The sequence below is a fragment of the Salmo salar genome, chromosome ssa14, assembly GCF_905237065.1.
Source record: "Salmo salar chromosome ssa14, Ssal_v3.1, whole genome shotgun sequence".
NCBI lineage: Eukaryota > Metazoa > Chordata > Actinopteri > Salmoniformes > Salmonidae > Salmo > Salmo salar.
The window spans coordinates 92,149,181-92,162,408 of record NC_059455.1 but is presented as its reverse complement, the minus strand read 5'-3'; the positions used below and the strand labels follow the sequence as shown (position 1 = coordinate 92,162,408).

The following is a 13,228-nucleotide window of genomic DNA, read 5'->3' as shown; positions in this document are numbered from 1 at the left end:
GTAGTCTGTGTCTCTGAACAACTGGTTATCGATATATAGTTTATCAACGACGAGAGCTACTCCTTTCCCCTTTAATCTATTTTCTTTGAAAATTGGATACAGAACCTTAGCCGTTCTGCAATTTCCTTCAGGAACTGATCATTCATGCCAATTTTGGTCCCAGCAAGTCTTTTACCCAGGCTTTTAACCATTATTTTATCTTTAAATCAAGAAAATTTGGCAACGATTGGGCGTTCATACCTCTGGCCTCTCTGTCTGAAGCGGTGTACACGTTGGAGTTGGATTTTGTCGATAGCTTGGCGTGGAATCTGAAGCGCTGTCAGGAGGAACTCTCTAACTACAGAACTTCTCCTTCTTTCTTCTGGATACCTGTTAGTACCAGATTCTCTCTCATGGTTCTAGTCTGTATGTCCAGTAAGGATACCTGTTAGTACCAGATTCTCTCTCATGGTTCTAGTCTGTATGTCCAGTAAGGATACCTGTTAGTACCAGATTCTCTCATGGTTCTAGTCTGTATGTCCAGTAAGGATACCTGTTAGTACCAGATTCTCTCATGGTTCTAGTCTGTATGTCCAGTAAGGATACCTGTTAGTACCAGATTCTCTCATGGATCTAGTCTGTATGTCCAGTAAGGATACCTGTTAGTACCAGATTCTCTCATGGTTCTAGTCTGTATGTCCAGTAAGGATACCTGTTAGTACCAGATTCTCTCATGGTTCTAGTCTGCATGTCCAGTAAGGATACCTGTTAGTACCAGATTCTCTCATGGTTCTAGTCTGTATGTCCAGTAAGGATACCTGTTAGTACCAGATTCTCTCATGGTTCTAGTCTGTATGTCCAGTAAGGATACCTGTTAGTACCAGATTCTCTCTCATGGTTCTAGTCTGTATGTCCAGTAAGGATACCTGTTAGTACCAGATTCTCTCATGGTTCTAGTCTGTATGTCCAGTAAGGATACCTGTTAGTACCAGATTCTCTCATGGTTCTAGTCTGTATGTCCAGTAAGGATACCTGTTAGTACCAGATTCTCTCATGGTTCTAGTCTGTATGTCCAGTAAGGATACCTGTTAGTACCAGATTCTCTCATGGTTCTAGTCTGTATGTCCAGTAAGGATACCTGTTAGTACCAGATTCTCTCATGGTTCTAGTCTGTATGTCCAGTAAGGATACCTGTTAGTACCAGATTCTCTCATGGATCTAGTCTGTATGTCCAGTAAGGATACCTGTTAGTACCAGATTCTCTCATGGTTCTAGTCTGTATGTCCAGTAAGGATACCTGTTAGTACCAGATTCTCTCGGAACGATGTTCTCCTTTTTAATTTCATTCACTTCGGTTTCAATCTTATTGACTGTCCCTTTTAGCTTGTGTGTTTTCCTTCTCCAATGTAGCAGTTTTTTCATCACTCATCTCGAGGCCTCCAACTCTTTTATATCCTTACTGACTAATTCAAGTATACCCAGTTTGTCATATATTGATTTTTTTTAACAGATGAGTTTCGACCTTTACCATTCCCGGTGGTGAAAAGATTAAATCTTCTGTGTCTGTAGAAGAGTCACGTTTTCGTTTTGAAATCGGTTCCCTTGTCTGACTCTCCGTCGTGTTTGGGTGTTGCTTGTTTTTGTGATATCTGGCGATAAATGTCTCTGGTCTTAAGATTTGTTTTGTGTTATTATCCAGATTGAAGGTTATCACCCACCTGATTGTGAAGTGCTAATATTTTAGTCTAACTTAGCGATATTGAATATTATGTTTTTATCTTGAGGTGCTCTACATAACGTCGTTCAGTCTGCCATCTTCCTTCCTTCCTGGCCACACCATAGGCGGGGGGTTGAGTTCTTGACACAAACCGGTCTGTCACCTACTACCGTACCCCGTTCAAAGGCACCTACATCTTTAGTCTTGCTCATTCACCCTCTGAATGACACACATACACAATCCATGTCTCAATTGTCTCAAGCTTAAAGATCCTTCTTTAACCCGTCTCCTCCCCTTCAGTTACACTGATTGAAGTGGATTAAACAAGTTACATCAATAACGGGTCATAGCTTTCACCTGGATTCACCTGGTCAGTCTGTCATGGAAAAAGCAGGTGTTCCTAATGTTTTGTACACAGAAGAGGTGTGTGTGTGTGTGTGTGTGTGTGTGTGTGTGTGTGTGTGTGTTTTACCTGTACTCTTTGACGTCCACGTCCAGGCCGTTCTGCACAGGGTGCCCGTTGGGGTTAATGACATCACTGATGACGTCACCCTCTACCATCTCCTTGACTTTCTCTCCTTCAAACAGAGCCTTTGGTTTCTCCCTCTTCTCCTCCTCCACCTCTCCATTCCTTGGACCCTGAGACAGAGAGAGAGAGGGATGGAGGGAGGGAGACAGAGAGAGAGGGATGGAGGGAGGGAGACAGAGAGAGAGAGGGAGGGAGGGAGGGAGACAGAGAGAGAGAGGGAGGGAGGGAGGGAGGGAGACAGAGAGAGAGAGGGAGGGAGGGAGGGAGACAGAGAGAGAGAGGGAGGGAGGGAGGGAGACAGAGAGAGAGAGGGATGGAGGGAGGGAGACAGAGAGAGAGAGGGATGGAGGGAGGGAGACAGAGAGAGAGAGGGATGGAGGGAGGGAGACAGAGAGAGAGAGGGATGGAGGGAGACAGAGAGAGAGAGGGATGAGGGAGGGAGACAGAGAGAGAGAGGGATGAGGGAGGGAGACAGAGAGAGAGAGAGAGGGATGGAGGGAGGGAGACAGAGAGAGAGAGAGAGGGAGGGAGGGAGGGAGGGAGACAGAGAGAGAGAGGGAGGGAGGGAGGGAGGGAGACAGAGAGAGAGAGGGATGAGGGAGGGAGGGAGACAGAGAGAGAGAGAGGGAGGGAGGGAGGGAGACAGAGAGAGAGAGAGGGATGAGGGAGGGAGACAGAGAGAGAGAGGGATGGAGGGAGGGAGACAGAGAGAGAGAGGGATGGAGGGAGGGAGACAGAGAGAGAGAGGGATGGAGGGAGACAGAGAGAGAGAGGGATGGAGGGAGACAGAGAGAGAGAGGGATGGAGGGAGACAGAGAGGGAGGGATGGAGGGAGACAGAGAGAGGGATGGAGGGAGACAGAGAGAGGGATGGAGGGAAAGAAAAAGAGAGAGGGATGGAGGGAAAGAAAGAAAGAGAGGGATGGAGGGAAAGAAAGAGAGAGAGGGATGGAGGGAAAGAAAGAGAGAGAGCGAAAGAAAGAGGGGAGGGGGGAGGGGAGGGAGCGAAAGACGCATAAATAAAAGTTGGACGACAGATTGAGAACATTGTGATTGACACATTGATCAATAAAGTGACAGTAATATATAGAGGTAAGAGCAGGAGATCCAGAGACACAGAGAGAGACAAACGAGACAGAGACACAGAGAGAGAGAGAGAGCTGAGTTCACAAACCTGCTCTACTAACACACTGAAGCCTCAGGACCCTCATCCAGCTGGTCCTGGGACTGAGTTCACTAACCTGTTCTACTAACACACTGAAGCCTCAGGACCCTCATCCAGCTGGTCCTGGGGCTGAGTTCACAAACCTGTTCTACTAACACACTGAAGCCTCAGGACCCTCATCCAGCTGGTCCTGGGGCTGAGTTCACTAACCTGTTCTACTAACACACTGAAGCCTCAGGACCCTCATCCAGCTGGTCCTGAGTTCACTAACCTGTTCTACTAACACACTGAAGCCTCAGGACCCTCATCCAGCTGGTCCTGGGGCTGAGTTCACAAACCTGTTCTACTAACACACTGAAGCCTCAGGACCCTCATCCAGCTGGTCCTGGGGCTGAGTTCACTAACCTGTTCTACTAACACACTGAAGCCTCAGGACCCTCATCCAGCTGGTCCTGGGGCTGAGTTCACAAACCTGTTCTACTAACACACTGAAGCCTCAGGACCCTCATCCAGCTGGTCCTGAGTTCACTAACCTGTTCTACTAACACACTGAAGCCTCAGGACCAGAACATCCAATCAATCAGATCAAACCAAATTACAACACAGTCAAAACAAAACTACATTACTTATAGGGAAACACAAGCACAAAGCAAAATGCAGTGCTATCTGGCCCTAAATCGACAGTACATCATGGCAAACTATTAGACCATGGTTACTGATCAAAACCTTAGAAAAACCTTGACAAAGTACAGGCTCAGTGAGCACAGCCTTAACATTGAGAAGGGTAGACACAGGAAAACCTGGCTCCCTGTAGAGGAAAGGCTGTGCAGCCACTGCACAACAGCAGAACCTGAGACGGAGCTGCATTTCCTGACAAAATGTCAAAAATATAAAACAATTAGAGAGTGTCATTTCCCCAAATGTGAAACCCTTATTCAAGGTTTCAAAGACCTCTCTGATGAGGACAGGCTACCCGTCCTGCTGGGGGAGGACGCAGAGAGCTGTGGGTTGGCAGCGCACTACATTGCTGCCTGCTATAAGATGAGGGACAGTGTCTGACAGACCAATCAACCTGCACATGTCCTCTACTGTATGATTATTGTTATTGTTCAATGTGTGGTTATTTTGACCCTTGGTTACTGTTGTTACTGTTGTCCCGTTGACAATTTTTTATTCTCATTTTTATTTATTTTTATATTGTAAATATCCAAAATAAGCTTTGGCAATATGTATATTGTTACGTTATGCCAATAAAGCGAATTGAATTGAGAGAGAGAGCGAGGGGCACAGAGAGAGAGAGAGAGAGAGAGAGAGAGACAGAGAGACAGAGAGAGACATAGAGAGACATAGAGAGACAGAGAGAGAGAGAGACAGAGAGAGACATAGAGAGACATAGAGAGACAGAGAGAGCTCTAAACGAGACCACGTATGCAGTATAACCCAGTGCAGCGAGGAGTCCAGGTTGCCAGTGGTGAAGGTGATCCATGTAGAGATATGTATTGAATGATGGCAGTGTAAAGCTACTTACGAAAGGTCCCTTATGGAGGCAGGAGTCCAGTTTCTCGGCGGGAGAAGAGGAGAGGACGTATTCTACCATACTGACTCCCAACCCCCCGCTCTCTGACCGCGGTGACATCACTGACCCGCCCACCTCCCCGCCGCCATGGAAACCCCCGCCCGGCCGACGAGACACCATGATTGGCTGAGACATCGAGTGGTCTGGTAGAGGAGAAAGAAGGAAAAAGAGACCGATTGTCAAACTGCCAAAAACACGCATTCGACTGGGTACTCAAGACTTGGTGTATCAATCCAGGGGCTGGGCTCACGCTCGGTCTTACCTGTGGCCCCCCATGCGCTGTCCCTCCACTGGTCCAGGAAGATCCCTTTTGGTCCATCTTTTCCAGCTTCGTCACTCTCCCAAAACTTCTTACCTGTCAGAAGCTGCTGTAAAAAGGAGAGGGGGAAGGGGAGAGAAAGAGAGAGGGGGAAGGGGAGAGAAAGAGAGAGGGGGAAGGGGAGAGAAAGAGAGAGGGGGAAGGGGAGAGAAAGAGAGAGGCGGAAGGGGAGAGAAAGAGAGAGGCGGAAGGGGAGAGAAAGAGAGAGGGGGAAGGGGAGAGAAAGAGAGAGGCGGAAGGGGAGAGAAAGAGAGAGGCGGAAGGGGAGAGAAAGAGAGAGGCGGAAGGGGAGAGAAAGAGAGAGGCGGAAGGGGAGAGAAAGAGAGAGGGGGGAAGGGGAGAGAAAGAGAGAGGGGAAGGGGAGAGAAAGAGAGAGGGGGAAGGGGAGAGAAAGAGAGAGGGGGAAGGGGAGAGAAAGAGAGAGGGGGAAGGGGAGAGAAAGAGAGAGGGGGAAGGGGAGAGAAAGAGAGAGGGGGAAGGGGAGAGAAAGAGAGAGACAGAAAGAGAAAGAGCAACAAAAATAAAATTGAGAGAGAGAAGTGAAAGAGGGAGAGAAATGTCAGGGTGTTTTCCACAGATAGACTAAATATAGCAGCAGGATTTACTTTATTCTGGGCTACAGTACTCTTCCTACCACAACCACATGGCCTTCAGTAGCCTGAGTGTCTATGGTCCTCTAACTACTTGACCTGTAACCTCTGACCCCTTACCTCTCCCATGGCACGCCCCTCTAAAGCCAGAGCCTGGAAGTCATAGTTCAGCTCATCCATCGACCGCACCTACACAGAGAGACCAGGTTAAAATAACACCCCCCCTACACAGAGAGACCAGGTTAGAATAACACCCCCCCTACACAGAGAGACCAGGTTAGAATAACACCCCACCTACACAGAGAGACCAGGTTAGAATAACACCCCCCCCCTACAGAGAGACCAGGTTAAAATAACACCCCCCCTACACAGAGAGACCAGGTTAGAATAACACCCCCTCTACACAGAGAGACCAGGTTAGAATAACACCCCCCCTACACAGAGAGACCAGGTTAGAATAACACCCCCCCTACACAGAGAGACCAGGTTAGAATAACACCCCCCCTACAGAGAGACCAGGTTAGAATAACACCCCCCCTACAGAGAGACCAGGTTAAAATAACACCCCCTCTACACAGAGAGACCAGGTTAGAATAACACCCCCCTACACAGAGAGACCAGGTTAGAATAACACCCCCCCTACACAGAGAGACCAGGTTAGAATAACACCCCCCCCCTACAGAGAGACCAGGTTAGAATAACACCCCCCCCCCCTACAGAGAGACCAGGTTAAAATAACACCCCCCCTACACAGAGAGACCAGGTTAGAATAACACCCCCCCTACACAGAGAGACCAGGTTAGAATAACACCCCACCTACACAGAGAGACCAGGTTAGAATAACACCCCCCCTACAGAGAGACCAGGTTAGAATAACACCCCCCCCCCTACAGAGAGACCAGGTTAGAATAACACCCCCCTACACAGAGAGACCAGGTTAGAATAACACCCCCTCTACACAGAGAGACCAGGTTAGAATAACACCCCCCCTACAGAGAGACCAGGTTAAAATAACACCCCCCTACACAGAGAGACCAGGTTAGAATAACACCCCCCCCTACAGAGAGACCAGGTTAGAATAACACCCCCCTACAGAGAGACCAGGTTAAAATAACACCCCCCCCTACAGAGAGACCAGGTTAGAATAACACCCCCTCTACACAGAGAGACCAGGTTAGAATAACACCCCCCCTACAGAGAGAGACCAGGTTAGAATAACACCCCCCTACACAGAGAGACCAGGTTAGAATAACACCCCCCTACACAGAGAGACCAGGTTAGAATAACACCCCCCTACAGACAGACCAGGTTAGAATAACACCCCCCTACACAGAGAGACCAGGTTAGAATAACACCCCCCCTACACAGAGAGACCAGGTTAGAATAACACCACCCCTACACAGAGAGACCAGGTTAGAATAACACCCCCCCCCTACAGACAGACCAGGTTAGAATAACACCCCCCCCCCCTACAGAGAGACCAGGTTAGAATAACACCCCCCCCCCTACAGAGAGACCAGGTTAGAATAACACCCCCCCTACAGAGAGACCAGGTTAAAATAACACCCCCCTACAGAGAGACCAGGTTAGAATAACACCCCCCCTACAGAGAGACCAGGTTAGAATAACACCCCCCTACAGAGAGACCAGGTTAGAATAACACCCCCCTACAGAGAGACCAGGTTAGAATAACACCCCCCCTACAGAGAGACCAGGTTAGAATAACACCCCCCTACACTGCACCTTCAGAGAGAGGGGCAAGGTTACACACAGAGAAAAAGAGAGACTGTCAGTACAGACTAGGTCTATAAACTGAAACCAATACCATCTTCTGATTTTACACCCCCTCCCCTAGTACCTGGCTGTCGTGGATGTTCTCCCCAGCGGGCCAGCGGTGTTTGTTCTCCCCAGCGGGCCAGCGGTGTTTGTTCTCCCCAGCGGGCCAGCGGTGTTTGCCAGGCTGCTCTTCGTGCTGCCGTTGGAAGAAGTAATTCACCATGGCATCATCCTGAGACCGCCCCGTACCCGCCACGCCCTGCAACACACACACAGCTCACATCTCCGCTACCACCTTTGCTCCAAAAAAAACCATACATTTCTCTGTACATCTGTCAGTCTGTGTGCCGTGTACTGCAGTCTGTGTGCCGTGTACTGCAGTCTGACATGACAGATTTAAACATCTACCAGCCACTCAGATTATTATAATATATATTTATTATTATTTTATATATATTTTTTTAATATAAATTTTTATTTTTTATAAATCTGCCAAAATATTTCCCCCCCCGCCAAAATGACACCAACAAAACACACACAAAAAAAACTGATGAGCATGCTTTGTAATTGTTAAATTTCATTTTTTGTGACCCGAGTCATTTAATCCTAAAATATCACAGATGAGACAAATCTTCACCTGTCTCTTTAAGGGCGGGAGGTTACCGTGGTAGCACGACGAGTCGTTTTTACCTGCGAGTCTGACTATCAGAGACGTTGTCTTCTCTCTTTCCTAGCAGTCGAAACTCAAACATACAAAACAATAAAAAGATGAAGCACCAGGCAGCTGTAGCGCGAGGTGGAACAGGCAGCTGTAGCGCGAGGTGGAACAGGCAGCTGTAGCGCGAGGTGGAACAGGCAGCTGTAGCGCGAGGTGGAACAGGCAGCTGTAGCGCGAGGTGGAACAGGCAGCTGTAGCGCGAGGTGGAACAGGCAGCTGTAGCGCGAGGTGGAACAGGCAGCTGTAGCGCGAGGTGGAACAGGCAGCTGTAGCGCGAGTTGGAACAGGCAGCTGTAGCGCGAGTTGGAACAGGCAGCTGTAGCGCGAGGTGGAACAGGCAGCTGTAGCGCGAGGTGGAACAGGCAGCTGTAGCGCGAGGTGGAACAGGCAGCTGTAGCGCGAGGTGGAACAGGCAGCTGTAGCGCGAGGTGGAACAGGCAGCTGTAGCGCGATGTGGAACAGGCAGCTGTAGCGCGAGGTGGAACAGGCAGCTGTAGCGCGAGGTGGAACAGGCAGCTGTAGCGCGAGGTGGAACAGGCAGCTGTAGCGCGAGGTGGAACAGGCAGCTGTAGCGCGAGGTGGAACAGGCAGCTGTAGCGCGAGGTGGAACAGGCAGCTGTAGCGCGAGGTGGAACAGGCAGCTGTAGCGCGAGGTGGAACAGGCAGCTGTAGCGCGAGGTGGAACAGGCAGCTGTAGCGCGAGGTGGAACAGGCAGCTGTAGCGCGAGGTGGAACAGGCAGCTGTAGCGCGAGGTGGAACAGGCAGCTGTAGCGCGAGGTGGAACAGGCAGCTGTAGCGCGAGGTGGAACAGGCAGCTGTAGCGCGAGGTGGAATAGGCTATACAGGAGTCGGAGTTATTTGAGCTATGAAACAAAAAACATCAGAAATACTTTGAAAACAGCTACTGCAGCATTTATTTTACTTTAAAATGTGATCACACTTGACTACTTTTTTTATTCACAAATGCCAGTGAAATGCTGGTCCTGTGGAGCCCTGGTGAAATACACATCATACCCGCCAATGCCAAAATCTACCCGCATTTGGCAGGTGTTAATTGTATTCCCTTGTCTCCATCCCTTACCGGCTGGCTTGTTGGCGGGGCATGTGGGGTCTGTCCGGCCGGGGGTGCATGTCCTCCGCTGCTCAGCACCACCGGCATGCTGGGAGTTGAAGTTCTGAGGTGGGGGCTGAACGAGTCCTGCCAGAGCACTGATTTACCCTTCAACACACACGCTGCTCATTCCACCAGGGCCTGGGGAAGACACACACACACACACACACCGTTAGTTACACAGAGCCTGACTGATATACGGGATTTTTTTTTATCCGATTCAGATTTTAGAGTGGAAACACATAACCAATACATCTGCCAATATTTTTATTATTGTAGCTGAAAAAAAATAACGTCATGGATTGTGCTTAAAACAGCCCTCCAAATATACTCCGAAAGCATATTTCTTAAAGAGCTACTGAAAACACCAGTTCCACATTTGGTTAGTGATGTTTGAGACACTGTACAAGTGGAAGCCTATTTGGCTTCCTAAAATCCTAATTCCATCTATCTATATCTATACACACACACATACATAAGGGCTGTCCTCGACTAAAACAAATCTCGGTAGACCGAAAGTCGTCTGTTCATTCGACCAATCGATTGGTAGAATTTTTTTTACGTGTATTTTTCAATATAGACACACCCAATGTGTTTTAATAAAATCAACTGTATATGCATTGAGCTTGTCTGATTCTTTAAGCTCATTGTTTGCTGAAATAAGACACCAATGACTCAAGAGGGAGCCAGAGATCAAGATAACCAGAATATGAAACCTTAACCTGACCCGACCATCCTCCTCCTGCTGGCTTTTGCAGATTCTGTCCTTACTCTCCTGAAGTTGGCGGTAATAGGCTACACGAGGAGTCTGCAACCTTTCACGTGTGGAATGACCATTTATCTCACCATTTCTACCCATCTGCGTGCCAGTTATGGTTTTCAAAATTCAAATTTTCGTGGAACAATTACATTTAACTCATAATAACATCTTCGTATCTCAAAATCATTGTCGTGTGGTTAATCAAAATTCTAATCTAAATCTAAATTAAAATGATAAACCTAAAAATGTACTTTGTCATTGCCACAAATGTAAAAATAGCCTATAAAACCAACAAATAAAAACATTGCAGCCTGCAGGAAGAAATTAATATCCACCCCAAAAAAAAATCACATTGGCTAAGCATGGCCTGCAATGAACTTTAAACATTGTAGCAACTATTAACTTGGGTCTGGCCTGAAGTCTGGCCTGAAGCTCCTTGCAACATTGTATAACATATTCTGGGCCCTGAGAGTTGCCTGCCAGTGAGCTCGGGACAGACACAGCTATAGGCTATTTGCGCAAGAGATAAGAAGTAATCAGGTAGGCCTATTTAATGACGTTTCCACTGAATCAGAGCATTACATTTTTCCCTTTCATGCTGAGTGGTTTTCGAAAGGGAGAGAGCTGGAAAGATTTTTCAAATATATTAAAAGGAACTATTGTCATTCTCAACGGAAGTAAAAACAGGCTGTTAACTTGCTGTTTGAGGTGAAGAAAACATTACTTTGAGAAGCTCCACAGGTCATTAGTGGTGGTGCATTGAGCCAATCAGAAATACTATCAAATCCCCAAATGGGAATATTTATGTCTACTTTTTCATGCAGACCAGGTAGCCTATAGGCCAACTTATATGCGTAATCAAGACAACAACTACATTGACAAAACTCGTAAATGTAATGAAATAAAGCAAAACTTGATCCTCACAGGTGTAGCATAGGTTGTGTACTCCGCAAACCATGTGTCCACTCACTCAGAAAATGAGAACGGTAAAGAGACTGGAATAATAATATTGAACGCATATATCAGACATTACCGTAACCAAACAAACATTGTAGATTAGAAATTATAGGAATTTAACTTTAAAATGTACTACTGGTGATATGTGTAATGGGGAATTGATATACACGAACAATCAAAACAATTTATGAAACAATGAATGTGCATTAATTGGCAGGAGAGAGCACATTCTGGAGAGAGATGCATTGTGCAGCCACATTCCCCTTCTTTAGACTGCGCCATCCCCACGGCCTCGGCAACGGGCCCGCCTCGGCAACGGGCCCGCCTCGGCAACGGGCCCGCCTCGGCCTCCGCAACTACACTATGAAACCACGCACTATGGAATCATTCCCATGGTGAATCCCCACTACACTATGAAACCACACTATTGAATCATTCCCATGGTGAATCCCCACTACACTATGAAACCACGCACTATGGAATCATTCCCATGGTGAATCCCCACTACACTATGAAACCACACTATTGAATCATTCCCATGGTGAATCCCCACTATGAAACCACACTATGGAATCATTCCCATGGTGAATCCCCACTACACTATGAAACCACACTATTGAATCATTCCCATGGTGAATCCCCACTACACTATGAAACCACACTATTGAATCATTCCCATGGTGAATCCCCACTACACTATGAAACCACACTATTGAATCATTCCCATGGTGAATCCCCACTACACTATGAAACCACACTATTGAATCATCCCCATGGTGAATCCCCACTACACTATGAAACCACACTATTGAATCATTCCCATGGTGAATCCCCACTACACTATGAAACCACACTATGGAATCCTTCCCATGGTGAATCCCCACTACACTATGAAACCACACACTATTGAATCATTCCCATGGTGAATCCCCACTACACTATGAACTATTGCAGAGACGTTGATATTACCGGGCCCTATTGATATGGTGAAAACAACATGTGGGGAGGCAGAGGCACAGAAACTCACATCAATACCTTTATCAGATTTGTATTTATATTTATTTATTTCACCTTTATTTAACCAAGTCGGCAAGTTGAGAACAAGTTCTCATTTACAACTGCGACCTGGCCAAGATAAAGCAAAGCAGTTTGACACATACAACAACACAGAGTTACACATGGAGTAAAACAAACATACAGTCAATAATACAGAAGAAAAATAAGTCTATATACAAAGTGAGCAAATGAGGTGAGATAAGGGAGGTAAAGGCAAAAAAGGCCATGGTGGCGAAGTAAATACAATATAGCAAGTAAAACACTGGAATGGTAGATATGTAGTGGAAGAAAGTGCAAAGTAGAAATAGAAATAATGGGGTGCAAAGGAGCAAAATAAATAAATAAATAAATACCGTAGGGGAAGAGGTAGTTGTTTGGGCTAAATTATAGATGAATTATAGATAAATTATAAATTATAGATAACACTGTTAAACAAATCATTTATTGTATTGCTAGCAATCAAGAGGAAACTGATTGAACAACTCAAAAACTCCCATGCATTGACTTTTGTTCTCTATACATTTCGGGGGATGCTATTCACGAGGACATATTGTTCTGTCTCAAGATTCCCAAGCAGGAAACAGCACAGGGGATGTTCAGTGTGCTGCTTGGCTATATTGACAAAAAAACAGATTCCATATGGGATTGAGTGATGGGGCTTTGCACAGATGGGGTTCCATCTATGGCGGGGCGGCAGGCAGGCCTCTGCACTCTAGTTATGAATGAGTCGCCCACTGCCATATGGACGCATTAAAAAATATATATATATTTCACCTTTATTTAACCAGGTAGGCCAGTTGAGAACAAGTTGAGATCCACTTCCACGCTTATAAGAAATCCCACTATGCCCTCAGACGAACCATCAAACAAGCAAAGCGTCAATACAGGATTATGATTGAATCCTACTACACCGGCTCTGACGCTCGTCGGATGTGGCAGGGCTTGAAAACTATTAAGGACTACAAAGGGAAACCC

General features: G+C 46.8%; 1 protein-coding gene across 1 annotated transcript in view; it reads right to left on the bottom strand.

The window, feature by feature from the left end:
- Positions 1-10,339, bottom strand: part of LOC106570615 (pumilio homolog 1-like) — a 59,791-nt gene extending 49,452 nt beyond the window's left edge. Inside the window, 7 exon segments of the mRNA XM_045693715.1 lie at positions 2,169-2,335; positions 4,918-5,108; positions 5,228-5,333; positions 5,995-6,063; positions 7,733-7,909; positions 9,451-9,605; positions 10,327-10,339. Of these exon segments, the coding sequence (XP_045549671.1) occupies positions 2,169-2,335; positions 4,918-5,108; positions 5,228-5,333; positions 5,995-6,063; positions 7,733-7,909; positions 9,451-9,605; positions 10,327-10,339 (878 nt within the window).
- Positions 10,340-13,228: the final 2,889 nt, after the last annotated feature.